Below are 20,198 nucleotides of genomic sequence, written 5' to 3' on the forward strand. Positions count from 1 at the left end.
GGTGCTACACAAAGCAACAGATGCCCGCCCCCCCCCAGACTAAGAGATGAAACAGGAGGTAGACAAACAAAATAAGAGAGCAGAGGTGGGAGGGAAGGATTTCTGGCTGTTTTCTTTTCTCCCACCCAGAGTGTCAGAGGTGGGAGTGGGGGGAGGGGCGAGGAGAGGTGCTTTAGGACCTTCCTTCTCTGAGTTTGGTGTAGAGAGAGTGCTATGCCGGCCAGCACCTGGTGGTCACACCCTGGGCTCTAGGGTTGATGGTGAAACTTCCAGGCTGTGGTTATCAGAACACCTGGGAACATTGACCCTTTGCTCTTTTTGTTTTTTCCGTTTCTCATTTCCTGTCTCTGGTTGTCTTTTTTTTTCTCCTTTTACCCCCTTTTCTCTCTTACCTTCCTTCTTTCCTTCTCTGTCTGCTTTTTCTTTATTCTTTCTATCTTTCCCTTTTCTTCTCTGTGTCTCTTCTTTCCATTAAAAAAAAAAATCCTCGGGCTTCCCTGGTGGCGCAGTGGTTGAGAGTCCGCCTGCCGATGCAGGGGACACGGGTTCGTGCCCCGGTCCGGGAAGATCCCACACGCCGCGGAGCGGCTGGGCCCGTGAGCCATGGCCGCTGAGCCTGCGCGTCCGGAGCCTGTGCTCCTCAAGGGGAGAGGCCACAGCAGTGAGAGGCCCGCGTACCACAAAAAAAGAAAAAAAAAATCCTCTCCCTTTCTCTAGTACCTTACTTTTTTCCTTGGTTCCCCCGACCTGCCCATCTTTTTATTATTCCCTCTGGGCTGTGCTTCCTGGCCCCTCTCCTGCCTTTCCACGCGGTGTTTTCACTGCAGAGAAGCGTGCTTATCAAAAGCCTACTGTTCCCTTCCCTACCCAACTACACTGCACAAAGCTTTATGGAATTCGTTTCTGGGGACTCTGACTTCACCTCCTTGCACTCCTTGATGGTGTCCCATAGATTTAGGGATGGAAGGCTTTAGACGGGTTTGAAACCAAGTTTGGGAAATGTCGCTCTGGGTACTTCAGGCTTCACGTGTTCAAGGTCATTCTCCTTTTCCAGTCCCTGCCTTTATAACTACCTCTGCGTTCAACAAGCAGCGAACAAGACAAGCGGCCTCCCCACAGTGGTCCACAGACACAGAGGATGCTGGGTAACTTGCTGTTTTTTTTTACTTATGTTTTTCCGGTTAGTCGGTCAAGTCAGCCCACAAAGGTAACTTGCTACATGGGTTTTCTTCTGTTATTTGTTCATTGACAAATGTGACTCTTTATCACAGAACTGGGAAGTACTTGTCCCTCCCCTGTTTTACGTTTAAAAAAGATTTGTTTCTGGGGTCTGATCCCTGAGTAGAAACATGCTGTATAAAAATGAGGTGATACTATTTTGTCAGTCCCACTAAGGCTGCTCATCTTATAGTCCTTAGGGGACTGTGGACTCCAGCACCGCCTCTGTCTGGTGAATTTGAACGTGGCCTCCACCTGAGCTCTGAGGACTTTATCAAGACCTAATGGCTCAGGCTGGGAGGAACCTCTGACCTCATTAGAAATCCACCCTTCTGCGGTCAGAATAGAGACGCCAGACGCACTGCATGTTCTAATCCCCACACTACCTCTCACTGCTCCTTAGTTTTCCTTCTTGTAAAATGAGAATATTAATTCCTACCCTGTGGGTTGCTATGAGAATTTAATGAGAAAATATCATTGAAAAGATGTCAGAGTTAAGCTGTCTGAAATTGACTGAAGCTGTATCAAGAGAATTTCCTCCCTTAATACCTTAAGGTATCTAATAAATAATACTTACCGTCATTAAAGATCTTCTTTGAAGCAGATTCTCCAGACACTTTCCATCTAACTTTTTACAGCTCATAATTGTATGGATTTAAAAAAAACTAGCCCATTTTAGCATAGTTAGGACCTAAAATGCCACATTGTTTTGTTTCCCTGAAGAATTGCCAAATTGTGTTGCTTTTAAGTACAAGACTCTAAAATATTCATCCATGTCTGGCTGCGCCCCCAGAGCCTTCAGAGTCTAGTCACATAATAGAGTGTTTCCTGCAGCTCAGTATTAGGTGACACTAGTCTGTTACAGGAAAACATGTCTCAGCTTCCCATGTCCTTTTATCTGTGATGCCCAGTGTAACTTTAATGCTTGACTTCAAGTCAAAACTCATCTGCCAGGTGGGGAGAACAGGGAAGGCCCCAGGAATGTTTGTGGGGCAGAAAAACACAAGTGCTGGGCTGGAAATCCAGGACTAGCCGTCCTGGGGCTCACATGTTCTCAGGCTCAAGCAAGGTCTTGTTCACTTTCTGTAATTCATTAAAATCTCAGCAAAGTTATCATGGGCAATTTTCCTGCTGACATGTGCTTTTAGACACAATTTCGTGGTCAGACTAGACAGAATATGAAAACAAGTTTCTGCAAATTCGTGTTGACCAGATAATTCAACCGTGGACTGAAAAACAGCAAAAACGTTCAGTTGTCAGTCAGACATCATAGCTCAGCGAATGAGAAACCTGACAAGGCATTCTGTGACCTGTGACCACGCAACGCCCTACCTTCTCCAGGCTGTCCCGTGTCCTCGGGGAGTTCCGGCTTCCTAAGCCTTTCTCCAGCGTTAGGCCATTTCTAATTAACAGCAAGTGAACTCGCTCCTTTTTTTTTTTTGCCCTAGATACTGTATGGAGTTCAAGACAGAGTCATTGACTCACCACTGCGCCACGGAGAACCGGCCCCTGACCCGATGGATGCAGTATCTCCGAGAGGGCTACACGGTGTGCGTAGATTGTCAGCCTCCAGCTATGAACTCTGCGAGCCTTCGATGTTCTGGAGACGGCCTGGACTCTGACGGGTAAGGGAGGGAAACTGGTTGGAGGATGTTTCTTGGGACTCATTTGGGGAGATCTGTCCTCTCCATGTCTTGAACAGCGGACCAGGATGTAGCAGATCAAGGCATGATTTGGGGAATCAGAACAGTGAGGAGAACATTCCATCTGGCAATTCCAGAGTCCAGGACCCAGTTCATACTCTGGGACTTAGAGGCTCTGTATCAGAGATGCGTGAGTGAATTTGGATATTGGGGTTCAGGCCGAGCTCACAAGTGACTACCGAAGACCTGTCCAGTAGCAGCCGTAGACACTATATAAACCGATGAGTTTGTCTTTGCTCTAATAATACTGTATTAATGGACACTAAAATTTCAATTTTATATAATTTTCATGTATCATGAAATATCCTTTTGATTTTCTTTCAACTCTTTAAAAACATAAAAATCATTCTTTTCTATTACTATTTTTTTTCATTGAGGTATAGTTGATTTACAATATTATATTAGTTTCAGGTATACAACATAGTAATTCAAAATTTTTACAGATTATACTCCATTTATAGTTATTATAAAATATTGATTATATTCCCTGTGCTGAACAATATATCCCTGTAACTTATTTATTTTACACACAGTAGTTTGTACCCCTTAATCCCCTCCCCCTAGTTGCCCCTCCCCCATCCCTCTCCCACCTGGTAACCACCAGTTTGTTCTCTGTATCTGTGAGTCTGTTTCTTTTTTGTTATATTCACTAGTTTGTTTTATTTTCTTAGGTTCCACATATAAGTGATAACATACAGTATTTGTCTTCCTCTGTTTGACTTATCTCAATAAGCCTAATACCCTTCAGGTCCACCCATGTTATTGTAAATGGCAGAATTCCATTCTATGTCTGAGTAGTAGTATATATACCACATATCCATTTCAACCATTGATAAACACTTAGGTTGCTTCCATGTCTTGGCTATTGTACATAATGCTGCTATGAGCATTGGGGTGCATGTATCTTTTCAAATTAGTGTTTTCGTTTTGTTTGGATATATACCCAGGAGTGGAATTGCTGGGTCATAAGTAAACATCATTCTTTACTCATAGACTACACAAGGGGGTGGGCTGGATTTGGCCCATGGATCACAGTCTGCTGAACCCTGCCCAGGTGATTCGTACCCACTGCAAAATTTCAGAATCACTGCTCAGTGGGGTAGTCATAAAATCATGACTGAGATAGTAGCCGTGTGCCCAGCTCTGCAGGGTCAGAAACTCTTTTGATGTTCGGAGCCCCCATTTCCCAGTGTGGGGGGCAGGGGGTTCTCCTCGCACAACACGAAGCCATTCGTGGGACGCCAGCTGGGCATCCAACAGTTTAGCTCAGTTCTGACACTATCTACCCAGTGATGGCATCAGATGCCACAAGGTGAGGGGCTCAGTCCTACAAGACCGTTCCCTTCCGCAGCCCCCTTCCAATCCCATCCTCAAGCTCAGGCTGTTACCTGTGCTTCTGACCAGCTGGCTATAAATCGGAGATGCCCATGACCTTCTCCTCAGGTTTGATTAATTTGCTAGAGCGCCTCACAGAACTCAGAGATACATTTACTTACTAGATGACCAGTTTATTGTAAAAGGATATAACTCAGGAACAGCCAGATGGGAGAGAGGCACAGGGTGTGGGAAGGGGTGGCATTCTCCCCACATCTCCACGTGTTCACCCGCCTAGAAGCCCTCTGAACCCTGTCCTTTTGGCTTTTACGGAGGCCTCATTATGTAGGCATCATTGATTAAATCATTGGCTATTGATTGATTCAACCTCTGGCCCCTCTCCCCTCCCTGGAGGTTGGGGATGGGAGGTGGGACTGAAAGTTCCAACCCTCTAACCACCTGGTTAGTTCTCCTGGCAACCAACTCTCAACTTCAGGTGCTTCCAAAAATCACCTATTCACATAAACAAGACATTTGCGTCACTCTCAACATTTAGGAAATTCCAACGGCTTTGGGAGCTGTCAGCCAGGAATGGTGAACAAAGGCCAAATATACTTGAAAAATATATTTTGGTCATTTGAATGACCAAATATATATTTCTTGTAAATCATCGTATCACAGAAATCTATAGATCGTCCAAAAGAATTGACCCTTGAAAACATTTTACCACTCTAAAAATCCATGCCAGTCCTGTACTTATCTACTAGTTAAATCCGATAACACTATTCATAACCAAAAGAAGGGTAGAATTTGTGATGGGCACGGGTTATGGTTTTAAATATGTCAGACAGAACTGGGAAAAATACAGATTTGAAAGAAAAATACGGACCTTCCCAGTTAATCATTATTCCCATAGTATATTTTAATATTTAATAACTTGAATTTATGTTTATTAGTCCCCTGTGCCCAACAGCCTCTGTACTGAGTACACATACGAACAGTAAAGTGGGTAAGGAATTCACATGAAATAGAAACTTAATATCTAGACTTAATATTTTCCTGACTACCTCATCCATATTTTAACTTTAAATGAATATTATAATTTAATTTGTACCTGTAAAGCACCTTCAACCCAGGCTGAAATTCCAGTGACTTTAAAAATAATAATTTCAATAATATGGCTTTTTTCTTTTCACTGCTCCCATTTTTCATTATGGAATCAAAGAGCTGGAAAGGATTTCAAGGGATCGTTTGGTTCAGACCCCTCTAATTTATTTTTATTTATTCATTTTGCGGTACGCGGGCCTCTCACTGCTGTGGCCTCTCCCGTTGCGGAGCACAGGCTCCGGACGCGCAGGCTCAGCGGCCATGGCTCACGGGCCCAGCCGCTCCGCGGCACGTGGGATCTTCCCAGACCGGGGCACGAACCCGTGTCCCCTGCATCGGCAGGCAGACTCTCAACCACTGCTCCACCAGGGAAGCCCTATTTTTTTTTTTAAGAGGGTATTAAATCGTTTATTGATTACACATGATAATGCATGATACACTAGCTTCATTCCCATCTCTAACTTTATCTGGTACCATAATTCAACTTAGATATATTGCATAGGATGTACCAACAATCATATTAATAACCAAAAAACTCCATGACTTTGCTTAGGTGACCCTCTTCACGGTGAACTCCAGGTCACAACACAATAACTGTCAGTTCAACTACACCAAGGTTTCGGAAGACAATAGCTTCTCCACCAAAGCAGGTTGTAAATAAATTTTAACGGAACCTGGCATCACCCTGAAGGAATTCTAACTTCGTACTGTTGGGGTAGAGGTAGAGGAGGGTTGGGGTAGAGGAGCACATTTTAAGAAAAGACACATTTATTCAAGCGTCATGATGAGACTATTACATTTAGCCATCAACAGCATGGGTGCAAAAAAGAAAAAAAAAAAACTACATTAAAACTCTTTGTTGGGATGTTTTACACTTTCCACAGAACAGAAACTAAAATAACCTGTTATACAATTAGTCATAAATACGGTCCTCGAGTTTTTTTGCCCATACACATGAGTATTGTCAAAACATGTCTTCTTTGTAGCAGCCAGGCCCTGCCACCACTGTGCTCGGCTGAGTTCACACATCTGTTGTAGCCTGGAGCTTCCCTGTCACTTCTCTGGCTCTCCTCTCCCGCAAAGCTCTGTCTCCTGGCAGTCATCAAAACCTCCTCCCACTGCCATGGCTGCTGCTGGAACCGCCACAGCCACCTTGGTTTCATGGTTCGGCAAAGTATTGGCCTCCACCACCATAGGGGAGAACTTGTGCCTCCAAAGTTTCCTCCTTTCATGTGTCCAAAATTTGAAGACTGGTGGTTGTAACTGCCAAAATCATTGTAGCTTCCACCACCTCCAAAATGGCTTCCACCGTTACCAAACCCATTATAGCCATTTCCACTGCCACCATATCCCCCACCGCCGCGGCTGCCACCAAAGGCACCTGGGCCACTGACGTTTCCTCCACGACCAAAGCTGTCATCGCCACCAAAACCCCCTCCAAGACCACTACCAAAGTTTCCAGAACCACTTCGACCTCTTTGGCTGGATGAGGCGCTAGCCATCTCTCGCTTAGATAGGGCTTTCCTTTCTTCACAGTTGTGGCCATTCACAGTGTGGTATTTCTGAATGACAATCTTGTCTACGGAGTCATGGTCATCAAAGGTTACGAAAGCAAAGCCTCTCTTTTTGCCACTGCCTCTGTCAGTTGTCATTTCAATCACTTCAATTTTCCCACACTGTTCAAAATTATCTCTTAGGTGACGTTCTTCAGCGTCTTCCTTAACGCCACCAACAAAAATCTTTTTCACAGTGAAGCGGGCACCAGGTCTTTGAGAATCTTCTCTTGAGACGGCCCTCTTTGGTTCCACCACTCTGCCAGCCACCTCGTGTGGCCTTGCATTCATGGCCACATCCACCTGCTCCACAGTGGCGTACGTGACAACCCCGAAGCCTCTGGAACGCCTGGTGTTTGGATCCCTCACTACCACACCATCTGCGAGTGCTCCCCGCTGCTCACAATGGCACAGTGTCTGTCTGAGGACAGACACTCATAGGTTATTTCAAAGCTCAAGCCTCCGAGGAAGAGCTTCCGCAGCTGTTCGGGCTCTTTGGGTGACTCTGATATAGACATGACAGCAGTGGAGGGGGCGGATGTCGACAATGTTTACTCGGCGGCACCCACAGGCAGAAAGGCCAGACCCCTCTAATTTAAATGTACACAAAACAGAAAGCCATTTTCCCTTACGTAGCGCTTCATATGCTCAGAGCAAGTGAGAGACACGAATGCAGTAACCTCAAACTACAATCTCAACAGGGGGTGTTCTCAAATAGGGATTAATTGGTAACTTGTTGCGACAGAGCCTGAAGAAGGGAAACTCAGTTTTGTGATCATTTTTTTTTTAATTTCAATTTGTAATACACTTCAAAACTCAAGGTGTGATCATTTTCTAAAAAAACCCCCAAAACAACAAATCTCAATTTATAATTCCGTAAATTAGAATTTTCTTTGGTATGCTTTAGCATAACTCACATTTTCAAAATATCATTTCAGAAATCAGACCCTCCACTGGCAAGCAATTGGCAATCCTCGATGTCAAGGAACTTGGAAAAAAGTTCGGCGAGTAGAACAATGTTCCTGTCCAGCTGTTCACAGTTTTATTTTTATATAGATCGTGATATAAGTATTTCAAAATGTGCTTGCAAACATGTTAAATACTAGCAAGTCATGTTCAGCGCTTCATAATTCTTTAAAAACCCTTTGGCCAGAGTTCCTGAATATATGTCGTTGCCACACTCTGAAGTAGAGAAGGGAAATTTGGGGGCCAGTTCTCAAGAAACACAGTGCCTTTATTTTCATTTTTACTAAGTTGAGGACCCACCCTAAAGTCTCCTGTGGTTTTCTGTCCTCGATCTGTCACCTGGAGTCTCCTCATTCAATAGGTGGCCCATTGGACACAGTGTTCATCTGTTTGCACTAAACTTACTACATTTTAATGGTCCATTTATTGGTAAGTTGTCATTTAAGGGTATCCACGATTTGAATCTTGCATTCTTTCTTTCTATTCTGTAATCTCTTAAAAACTTCTTTCTTTAAAAAATGTCTACAGATATATGTACACTCACACATACATTTCCCATGTATTATTCCATAAATTCTGAAATAATAAGTTCAAGCAAATTGTCACAAATAATTTTCCACAGGACAAGTTGTCTGAGATTTAGTAAGCATTTTGTTATGCGAAACCAACAGTTCTGCTAAAACTACTTTCTTTTTCGTTTTTGTTTTTCTTTTTGGCCGCGCTGCTTGGCATGCGGGATCTTGGTTCCCCGACCAGAGATAGAACCCGTGTCCCCTGCAGTGGAAGCACAGAGTCCTAACCACTGGACCGCCAGGGAATTCCCTAAAAATACCTTTTTTTTTGAAATAGAAGAAATTTTCTTCGGTTAATTGAAAAGCATCAATCAAACGTTCGTTATAGGTCAGCACAAGTTCCTTTAAATGTTATAATTTCCATGAAGTGAAATTTTGGCACCAATGAATGAAACAATTGCTTTAATTATGGACATTCTACCATCATTAATATCCAAAATTATCTCCAAGGCTTAAAGCCTGAAGTTGACTAAAATAATTTTGGAGTCCAACTTCAAGTTTAATTGAAGTAAACTTACTACTTTTTTCCCCCCCTACAGCACGTATTTTCTTTTGTTTGGAGTAGAAGGCAGAGGTATAGATTATGGAAGGCAAAGATTTATTACGAATGCTATGATCCCCGCCCCCCCATGCCCCTCCCCGCCATACACACACAGAGAAGTATTAGTCTCCTTATTTTATGATTGGAAAATCAATGGACCAGCGTCAAAGTGCCTTGCTGCAGGATCTGGGCTGCAGTCAGAGCCATATCTCAGCTTCTCAGCCAGAACTCAGCTTCGATGGAACCCCTGTCGTTGCCAAAGACTGTGCTGTAAAAGCGAAGCCCTTTTCATTTCTGAAACAAATTTTAAATTCAGGATATTTTCTTCGGAGAATTGAATCTCAAGATTTAAACTACAGGCAAACTTCGGAGGTATTTGGGTTCGGTTCCAGACCACCAAAATAAAACAAGTAACAAGAAAGTTTTGGTTTTCCAGTGCATATGAAAGTTATGTTTACACTATACCGAAGTCTGTTAAGTGCGCAATAGCATTATTTCTTAAAAAAACAGGTATATACCTTAATTGAAAAATACTTTATTGCCAAAAAAAAAGCTAACAATCATCTGAGCCTTTAGCGAGTAGTAACATCAAAGATCACAGATCACCTTAACAAACAGAATAATAATGAAAAAGTTTGAAATATTGTGAGAATTACCAAAACGTGACACAGACATACAAAGTGAGCAAATGCCATTGGAAAAATGGCACTGTAGACTTACTCAATGCAGGGTTGCCACGAACCTTCAATTTGCTAAAAAAAAATGCAATATCTGAGAAGCACAATTAAACAAGGTATGCCTGTATATGAAATTCCTTTGGTTTCATTTGTATAAAACATTATTTACTAACAAATGATTTACTAAAATACGTATTTCTTGGTACTTATCATGTAATGACATAATGACAAAAGCAAGTTTAACAGGGATGGAAAAGCCCCCAGTATTTAATGCTGAAAGTAGCAATATTTCTGACTATATGTTCATTTAACTGTCAGAATTGTCTTTGTGGTAAATTAAATTCTTCAGAGATTAATAATTAAAATTTGAGTCTCATCAGGGTTGGGAACTTCAACTATAAGTTCATTATTAACATTTTAAGACCATTTGTAAGATCTGTAAAGCAAAACATTTGAAGGCATACTTGGGTAATTTTCAATGTTACTTAAAATTTTATACCAGTAAATAAACTTTCTGTTCACATTTTAAAAAGCTCTTTCTTTATTTGACTAGAAAATACCTAAATCTTCTGGACTGGTCAGAGAATAAACAAAAATTTCAACAAAACACTTCAGAATTGAGAGGCATAGTTACGATGATTAACAGCAATAAAGCTATGATGTATTTATGGTTCCAACATGTGTTATAATAGTTAGCATATTTGAGTTGTATAAAATCAATTTTTCAAATTACATATTTAGCTTTCAGTACTTGGCCATTAATTACTTTCATATTAAAGCATATTTTTATTTCTATTCTTGAGAAGAATTTCATGGGCTAGAAGACATAGTATTAAATAACGGTCTTGAAAAGCTTGTTATTAGTTCTAGCAAAGGAAACAGTACAGAACTGAAACATGTAGTCCAAGTGATTAATGAAGAACCAAAAGTTCTATTTTCAGAGATAAAGATCAAAGAATTTAAGACTGCTTTGATATTCCTTTTTAACAAGTATCTTAGAGTTGGGATCCTTTCCACGGACACTCTACAATGATTTACGGGCCCTAGCATTACGTAATAGGCTGCTTTTCAAAAGTGCACGAGAAAAGTAATTTGAACAAAAATAAATATAACCACTCAGGAAAGAAGGGGAAAGGAATTAGAGATGTTGATACTTAGAAGAGAAAAGTGGAAAAAGAAAAAAAGTAGAGAAGGGAAAAGAAAAGAGTAGAACAAGGGGAACTATAATCTCACTATTCTTTTTTTAGGGCCTTTCTTGCAATGTTTTTATTCAAGAATGTTGCCATTATGCATAAAAAGTCATAGTAACAATTTAAGTTGTTTAGTCCTACTCTGGCATAAGAATCTTAATTAGCCATCTTTTCTAGGTATGCACCAAAATGATGTAAACCAAAACTGGTTCTGCCCTCTAAGAATATTCTAGTGAAGTTTCATACAAATAACTGTAAGTTGATTTAGACAACCTGAGCATTCCGAAGTATAAGCAACCAGGTAATGAGTATATTGAAAGAGAAGTGAAACTTCTAGGTCAAGGTGACAGATGGATATACATGTTTACCTTCTTCCTCAAATCTCATGGAGATTACAGAATTCACGGAAGAGAATAAGTCTATAACATAGATGAGAAGGCAGGAGTGGGAATCAGCCCAGAGATTTTGAAGATTTTTTTTGAAGATTGAAAGCACATGGGATTCTACTGATGGATAAACCAGAATGAAGGGACCATACTCTTTATTTATTTTTTTATAAATTCATTTATATTTTTGCCTGCGTTGGGTCTTCGTTGCTGCGCGCAGGCTTTCTCTAGTTGTGGCGAGCGGGGGCTACTCTTTGTTGCAGTGCACAGGCTTCTCATTGCGGTGGCTTCTCTTGTCACAGAGCATGGGCTGTAGGCACATGGGCTTCAGTAGTTGTGGCACGCTGGCTCAGTAGTTGTGGCACGTGGGCTCAGTAGCTGTGGCGCAAGGGCTTAGTTGCTCCGTGGCATGTGGGATCTTCCCGGACGAGGGCTTGAACCCGTGTCCCCTGCATTGGCAGGCGGATTCTTAACCACTACGCCACCAGGGAAGCCCAACAATACCCTTTAAAACATGTAGAAAAGAAGGTGGAATCAGAGGTAAGAGCCATTCTTCTTGGGGTGGGGAGGTCCCACTCAGCACAAACAAGATGAATTTTTTAAATCCCCACCCCTAGAGACAAACTTGTGAACTTTAAAATCAAGGATAAAGAATAGACTAAAACCTTCCAGAGAGAGAAAAACAGATTACCTACAAAGGAACAAGAATCCCCATGAGAGACCGCAGTCTTCTCATCAGCATCAGTGGATACTTGAAGTCTAATAGAGCAGGGGTCCCCAACCCCAGGTATCGGTCCGCACCCTGTTACGAACAGTGCCGCAGAGCAGGAGGCAAGCGAGGCCTCAGCTGCCACTCCCCGTCGCTCCCCATAGCTCGCATTACTGCCTGAACCATCCCCCACCACACCCAACCCTGTCCATGGAAAAATTGTCTTCCACGAAATCAGTCTCTGGTCCCAAAATGTTGGGGGCCACTGTCATAGAGTAAAGCCTCCAAGTTCTGGGTGAGAATAATTTCGAAACTAGCATTTCTATGTAAGTCAAGCTACTAATAAAGTGTGAAGGCAAGATTCAGCCTTTCAGGGGTATAGAGTTCAGAAGCCTCGTGAGATGGTCCTAAATAGGGTATTTTTTTTCAATTAAACATGGCAGGTTGAACATATATTTACTTCCTTTACCTTCAAATAAAATTACAGTTAAAAGGTTTTTTTAAAAGACAAAAAATATAATGATAAGGAGATTGAGAGAAAAAGGCTGAAAAGAGATGGTCACAAAATTTCAGGACTGGTAAAGCAGAAGATAGGAGAAAGCCAAATGTCTACAGGAGGGAATTTCAGCGGGCAAGGTCATTTACAGCACCCTGGAAAGGCTCAGGAACTTAAGGATCCAGATGCTTCCGTCAATGGAATGGTTGACAGTTGGTATAAGAAACAGTTAGAGCCTTAGATGGCTCTGCAGCCAGGCAACAACTCTCTACAGGGGGCTCTAGATAGGAAACACCAGCAACAACTGAGAATGGAGACTTATCTATTCTGAATGGTGACCACCCCCTCCCCAGGTCCCTCGTCCATGTGCTCTGAGAAAACTACTCTCACCCGTTCAGAACAGTTTGCTAGATTCCTCTCTGAGGAAATAGATCATCCAAGAAAATGGCTGCAGGTACCAGCAGCTGCGATAGCCAAGTCCCTGTCCAATCACTACCTTGACCTGTGAGTGCCCATCAGTGCTCACAGAGCTTCCAACCAGCTTCTTCATACTCACTCATAAATAGAAATGCACAGCCCAGTTCAACCAAACATTTGAGGAAAACCATTGACAAAGCAAGAGGGAAACCAAAATTAAAAAGAAACGAGCAACATAACAAAACTCAGGCAATAAACACTGCCAGGGTCAGAAGAGATGCAATGATATCAATCATGAAATAAGAACACAATGTCCTAAAAAAGAACATTCAGAGAATTAAAAGCTCTTGTAAATTAAAAAGTTTGATAGTAGATATATGGTATGAAAACTTGGAAGGTAAAGTTTTGTGACATTTTCCCCAGAAAGTATACAAAAAAATTAAAGATACAGAAATTTGGAGACAAAAGATAGGAAATTAGAGGATCAGTCAAAGAGATCCAACATCTGACATCCAACATCTGGGAGTTCCAGAAAGAAAGTGCAAAAAAAACCAGAAGGGAGAAAATAAGCAAAGAAATACCACAATAATATTTTTTAGAACTTAGCACGGGGATTTCAGAAGTCACTGAGTGCCTGGCTCATTAGTTGAAAAAGAAAAGAAGACTCACAACAAAGCATGTTACCATGAAATTCTAGATCACTGAATACATGGACGAATCTACAAGCTTCCAGAGAGGAAAAAAAAAAAAAGTAGGTGACATGAAAAGTCTCCGTAATCAGAATGGTATCAGACTACCTAAAGCAACATCTTGACACTGATGATGACAGAGCAATGCCTTTGAAATCCTGAGACAAAATGTTTTCCAAATGAAAATTCTATATCCAATAAAATTATTAATCAAATGTGAGGCTAGAAAAAGGATATTTTCAGACATGCATGATAGAAACATTTTTCACTCTATGCATATTTTCTCAGGAGGTACAGGATGAGATGCTCTAGATAAATGAGAGTTAAAACCAAGAGAGAGGATCCAGGAAGCGGGGAATTCAAACCAGGAGAGAGATGACTGGGATGCCCAGAGCCAAGATAAGGGAGATGTAAGCTTGACAGCTGCGCAGCAAGCCTGGAGGGCAAGGAGTAGGAGGGCTGTCACCAAAACAAAACCACCAAAGAAAAAAAAAAATAACAGTGAAATTGGGAATTCCCTGGCGGTCCAGTGGTGAGGACGCAGCGCTCTCACTGCCGTGGCCCAGGGTTCGATCCCTGGTCGGGGAACTAAGATTCCTCAAGCTGCACAGCGTGGCCAGATAAAAGAATGTCAATAGAATGACATATTTCAATGTATTCAGAGGTCTTCAAATTGGTCAGAGAATTTGGAGATAAATAAATGATGAGTACACACAGCTCAGGTGTAAAAAACAGTTACAGAGGTATAATACAAACACTGAATATCGGTTTAACCAAAAACCGATGCAAATACGCTCGAAGAACCGGGGAGAAGCATCTGTATGGGTGTAAGTTGTGTACTTATTGAGGGTGGAGGGGGAACGTGCAAGAGACCTAAAATGTCATCCTATATAGTGGGGGATCACTAATATAATACCTCACACTGAAAAATAACAAACAGCAGCATAAGCATATTTTAAGTAAGTATAAAAATCAGTACTCGAGAAAAGAGATGAGAATCGCCTTTAGGGAGCAGTGTAATATTATTATTCCTAATTTCACACTTCATGTAAATTGGAAAAGCCTTGCAGTCATTCACTGGAAACAACTCAGGGACTGAATGTAAAAACTGACAATGGGCAGACCTTATAGGACAACTCCGAGCCACCGCCTCTGCAGCAATGAGTTTAGAACACCGAACTAAATCCCCGCAGTTATCTACCCAGAATGGGTAGGACTTGGTCGATGATTGCCAACATCCCTATTTTTGGTCCCTACTTCCAACTCAGGACCAACCAGAGAAAGCCAAATATGTTCTCCCAAACAATCACATAAGATGCCCGCTGCTGGGCTTCCCTGGTGGTGCAGTGGTTAAGAATCCGTCTGCCAATGCAGGGGACACAGGTTCGAGCCCTGGTCCGGGAAGATCCCACATGCCGCGGAGCAACTAAGCCGGTGCACCAGTGCTACTGAGCCTGCGCTCTAGAGCCCACGAGCCACAACTACCGAAGCCAGCACGCCTGGAGCCCGTGCTCTGCAACGAGAGAAGCCACCGCAATGAGAAGCCAGCGCACTGCAACGAAGAGTAGCCCCTGCTCGCCGCAACTAGGGAAAGCCCGCGCGCAGCAGCGAAGACCCAATGCAGCCAAAAATTAAATGAATAAATTTATTAAAAAAAAAAAAGGATGCCTGCTGCTAGTTGGCCAGCCTCAGCTTCCTCATGCCAACAATGCCCAATCAGAGAGCACCTGAAGCCTTAGTTTTTCACTAGAAAGCTTTCCCACTATGAACGTCTGCCTGCACCTCTGCCAAACACAAGTGATGGTGGCTGACTCCCTTGCTATAGCAAGCGCTGAATAAACAGCCTGTTTGTTTTTCTCTTTTGAGTGGTCTTCGTTCATTTCCACAACAACAGCACAATGAATGGCTGTGATAGAATTATATATTACTGTATAGAAACGCAAATGAACAAGTACAGCTACGTACACGAACATGTTGAAAGAAAAAAATGGCAAAGAATACAGAGTATTTCATTTAATTTCCTTAAATCAAACAGAAAGATATGCTCCCAGCATTGGCAGGTTGGCTGAGTTGGGGCACTCGTTCAACGCCACCTACAACTCTGCCTCAGCCTCCACCTCCTGCACTTATGAAGCCTAAAGGTCACTGAGCGTACAGGCCTAGGGTCCCCCCAGGTCTTTGCTGAGACTGCGTCTAGTCCTGGGCATGCGCCTGGCCTTCTGGATTCCCTGGTTTACTCCAGAGTCCTTCAAAGCCTTAACCAGCCATGTACCTTCCTCTCCAGGCTTTTCAGCCTGTCTGCTGTCCCTGACCCCAGGCAGACATAGGTAATGTTTTTAAAGCCCTTAAGAGTTCAGAAGGGGCAAAACAAAGGCAATCCCTGAACTGAACCCTCAGGGAACTGCCAGACAGGTCAAAACACACCACCCACGATCCCGAGCACTGTAGTGGCACTTGCCGAAGCATCAAGCCACAGCAAGAGCACAAGTCACTTGTGGCCTTAAGCCGGGTAAGCAAAAACACCAAAATCCTCCTATCAAAATTTAGTAGCCTCTTTCTTCATTAAGCGTGTCCCGGTTGTTTTAAGTTTTATTAGATTTGTTTCCAAAGTTGATTCTAACAGTTTTTGTCAGCTTACTACTTGCCTCAGAAGAGGGACGGCTCTTTGGATCTCCCTACTCTGCCATTTGTCACTCTCTATGTAACCTTTTGAATTAAATCTTAGAAATGGAGGGCAGATTAGTGGTTGCCAGGGGTTGCAGGAATGATGGAGAGTTGAGTGGCAGCAGAAGGGATCCTCAGTGTTGGAGTATCTTGCCTGTGGTAGACACACGCCCCTACACAAATGATAAGCTTTTTGGAATTAAATACACACACTGCACACACATGGTACAAGACTGGGGAAATCTGGATAAAATTGGTGAATTATATCAATGCCAATATCCTGATGGTGATATACTATAGTTTTACAAATTGACATTGGGGTAAGCTGGAACAAGTGTACAAGGGACCTCTCTTATTATTTCTTACAACTATATATGAATCTATAGTTATCTCAACAAATTTCAATTTAAAAATTCAAAAGATTCAGATTAAAATGAGGAAGTACAAGGAATACAATTAATTACCCAATTTATTTTGCTTTTCTTTTTTATGCACCCACAAATTATACGATAAAAATCTATGCTTACATAAATCTATAACAGCTCTTTTAATTAAAGTAAAATAAAATTCTAATTAAGAAAAAACAATTTATAGTATAACTGATAGTGATGTTTTTAGTGGCACATAAAATAACTAGGCATCTTACAGTTAATATCAACTTAGATTTGATGACTTAGGGTATGTTTGGAATGAGGTTGACCAACTGGTCTGTTTTGGCTCATGCCATCGGCTTTGGCACTAACCATCAAAATGTCTGCAATACAGACAGTATTGTAGTGTGACAGTATTGTAGGTGACAGTAACTAGTGGTGTAACAGGACAGACCGAGTCAGGAAACATTATCCACATTTCTATTTATTACACGTATAGGACAACAACTTCAGGAACAATGAGAAAGTAATGTATAAAACTTTCATAAAGAAATACAGATTACAAAATAGTCATTTAACTTTTTAAGCAAATGCTTAAGCATTTTCATGCATTTGTTAAATAAAGCATACATAACTCAAAATGCTAAATAATTCTAGTTTTTGACTAAATCCTCTAAAGAATATGTTGGTGAAAACTCAAAACTGTCTAATAAGGTATGCATGATCTTGTTTATTTAGTATTTATCACAGTCGTCAAAATGATCATGGTTAAAGTGGCGGGTGTGGTGGTGGTGGGATGAACTGGGAGACTGGGACTGACATGCATACACTAATACGTATAAAATGGATAACTAATGAGAACCTGCTGTATAAAAAAATAAATAAAATAAAATTCAAAAAAAAATGATCATGGTTAAAATCCATTTAAGCATTTACGGAATACCATTTAGGCCCGATATCTATCTAACTAAATGAAAATATCAGAGAAATGGATATTTATTCAAAACCATCTTTGTCAAAGTTTTAACACTAGAACAAAAATCCAATGTACCTAAATGAGACATAAGCTATTCTTAGTAGTAGTATAAACTCTGTCCTATGGGTATTACTATTTTCAAGTTTTTTCCTTTATATGAAAGTACCAAAAGAAAAATGTAAGTATAACTCACAGATTACTTTGTATATTTACCATTCTATAAGCAAATATCTTAGTAATTAATATATTAAGGCCATAAATCAAATCATTACCCCTTATGTCAAAGGCCTATTCACTGATTTAGAAACTTCACTTTTATGTGTGTCATGGAGTTGAAATCAGCCTACAGACACAGAATAGGTTAACAGCAATATATTTTTTCTCTTACCAGGCTTTCACCTTTTTATTGGAACAGGGTTTGGAGGTAGGAGTTTTGAAAGCACTAGGGTTCAAAAAATTAATTTTTTTATCAGAGTGAAAAGATTCTTAAAGAATACAATGATGGTCTATAATCTTGCTCGTACAGCACAAATCCTCATATTAAATGACTGTGCCGCAGAAAAATACTGTAATGCTTTAAACAAAATTTTAAGCTACATTAATGACCACCAAGTTTCACGCAAAATGCAGGAATCAAAATGTTTAACTGCCGTCTTATCGGGCTCCACAAACACACTCAGTCTTCATCGTCCGAGTATATCAGCTTCAGCTTCTTCATAGTCCTCCATCTGTCTTTCAACATGACGCTTGTTCGGTTGTTGAATTTATAATGTGATAGTATTTTAGACCAATTTCCCTCTCCGTATTTCTTCACGCCAGATCTCAGATTGTTGTCTTCTTCCCAAAGCCATGCCTTTTGATGAAAAGTAAGATAGTTATTCACAGAAACAATTATGTTTTTTTCAATTGAGGTATAAATGACAAATAACATTTTATTAGTTTCAGGTGTACAACATAATGATCCAGTATTCATATATATTGTGAAATGATCACCACAATAAGTGTAGTTAACATCCGTCAAAAGTAGATAAAACATAGAAGAGTTATTCACAGAAACAATTCCTTAAATAACATATCTACTATAAATACAACTTTTTTTATCAGTATCATGTTACAATTTCTTAACGGTGGAAGAAATTCTGTAAACGTATCTTAGATTTCTGTAAGATCTTATTGTGGTGATATTGTCAAGGGTCCTGACTATGTTACTGTTCATTTTACATGAACACACCATGGCTCAGCTGCCCAAGATCAGACAGCTACAAAATGACGGAGCTAAACACAAACCCAATTCATCTGACTTTAAGTCCACACTGTCTCTTAAGATGCTTTTCTACAACTGTTAATAGATTAGAGATATGTAGGATTCACAAATACCGAGAACTTATGAATATTTAATTCTTCCCTAATGAACTCAGTGAAAACCCTGTTCTGTCTATGTTGGGCAAAGTACACACACACATAAAACTCAAATCTTCTCTAAAACAGATTTTTGAGAACTAACACAAACTAGTTAAAAAAACACTATTTTGTTTTTGGAGAAAATGACTGAAGAATTTTAAAAGTCAAATTCATTATTATACACAGAAAAAGATTGCAGACACCTGGCATTTGCTATAGGTGACCAACTAATCACCCCTTCTGCTGACATGCTGAGGAGCAATATGATCACTTGAGTGATTATTTACTGTTTCTGAACTATGAATAATCTCCCCGGCTGACTCCCCGGCCGGGGAGATTATTAGTTAAAGCAAAAACATTTGCTTTAAAAATCCACTCATCATCAGTCACAAGAAGCCAAATGCTGTAAGATTTCACTTACATGAGATATCTAGAGTAGTCAAATTCCCAGAAACAGAAAGCAGAATGGTGGCTGCCAGGGAATGGGAGGAAGGGGGAAATGTCTTATGAGTAGAGTGTTTCAGTTTTGCAAGGTGAAAAAGTTCCAGAAGTTGTTGCACAACAACGTGAATGCATTTAATGCCAGTGAATCATACACTTAAAAATGATTAAGGTGATAAGTTTTATGCTATGTTTTACTACAAATAAATAAAATTTTTAAAATGAGCAAAGGACTTGAGTAGACAATTCTCCAAAATAGATATACAAACGGCCAATAAGCACTTGAAAAAAATGCTCAACATCACTAATCATTAGGGAAGTGCAAATCCAAACCACCAGGAAATGTCACCTCAAACCCATTAGGATGTCCACCACCAAAAAAACTAGAAAATAATAGGTGGTGGCGAGGATGAGAAACTGGAACTCACGTGCTGTTAATGGGAATGAAAAACTGTGTGACTGCTAGGGAAAATACTATGGTGGTTCCTCAAAAATTAAAAGTACCATGTAACCCAATTCTACTTGTGGGTATATATCCAAAAGAACTGAAAGCAGAGACTTGAAGAGAAATTTGTACACTCCTGTTGATAGCAGTATTACACATAATAGCCAAAAGGTGGAAGCAACCTAAGTGTCCACTGATGGAGAACTGCATAAGCAAAATGTGGTATATAAATACGAGACATTATGCAGCCTTAAAAAAGGAAGAAAATGCTGACACGTACTACAGTGTAAATGAACCTTGAGGACATTATGCTAAGTGAAACAAGTCAAACACAAAAGAACAAATACTGTAGGATTCCACTT

The 20,198-nt window shown here is 40.8% G+C and overlaps 2 protein-coding genes and 1 pseudogene across 5 annotated transcripts in view; 1 reads left to right on the forward strand and 2 right to left on the reverse strand.

Annotated features, from left to right (window-relative positions):
• SBSPON (somatomedin B and thrombospondin type 1 domain containing) overlaps positions 1-10,183 on the forward strand; it is a 29,107-nt gene extending 18,924 nt beyond the window's left edge. Inside the window, exons 3-5 of the mRNA XM_067712064.1 lie at positions 1,055-1,145; positions 2,667-2,843; positions 7,834-10,183. Of these exons, the coding sequence (XP_067568165.1) occupies positions 1,055-1,145; positions 2,667-2,843; positions 7,834-7,951 (386 nt within the window). The 3' untranslated portion in view covers positions 7,952-10,183. The remainder of the gene's footprint in view (positions 1-1,054; positions 1,146-2,666; positions 2,844-7,833) is intronic.
• Positions 6,445-7,413, reverse strand: LOC137209821 (heterogeneous nuclear ribonucleoprotein A1-like; annotated as a pseudogene).
• A 6,856-nt stretch (positions 10,184-17,039) lies between the features above and the next one.
• The window catches only part of TERF1 (telomeric repeat binding factor 1), a 40,636-nt gene continuing 37,477 nt past the window's right edge, over positions 17,040-20,198 (reverse strand). For all 4 annotated transcript variants that reach the window (XM_067712068.1, XM_067712067.1, XM_067712066.1 and 1 more), the window contains one exon: positions 17,040-18,402. In XM_067712068.1, coding sequence (XP_067568169.1) covers positions 18,226-18,402 — 177 coding nt within the window. In that variant the 3' untranslated portion in view covers positions 17,040-18,225. The remainder of the gene's footprint in view (positions 18,403-20,198) is intronic.

The sequence above is a fragment of the Pseudorca crassidens genome, chromosome 17 (assembly GCF_039906515.1).
Source record: "Pseudorca crassidens isolate mPseCra1 chromosome 17, mPseCra1.hap1, whole genome shotgun sequence".
Classification (NCBI taxonomy): Eukaryota; Metazoa; Chordata; class Mammalia; order Artiodactyla; family Delphinidae; genus Pseudorca; species Pseudorca crassidens.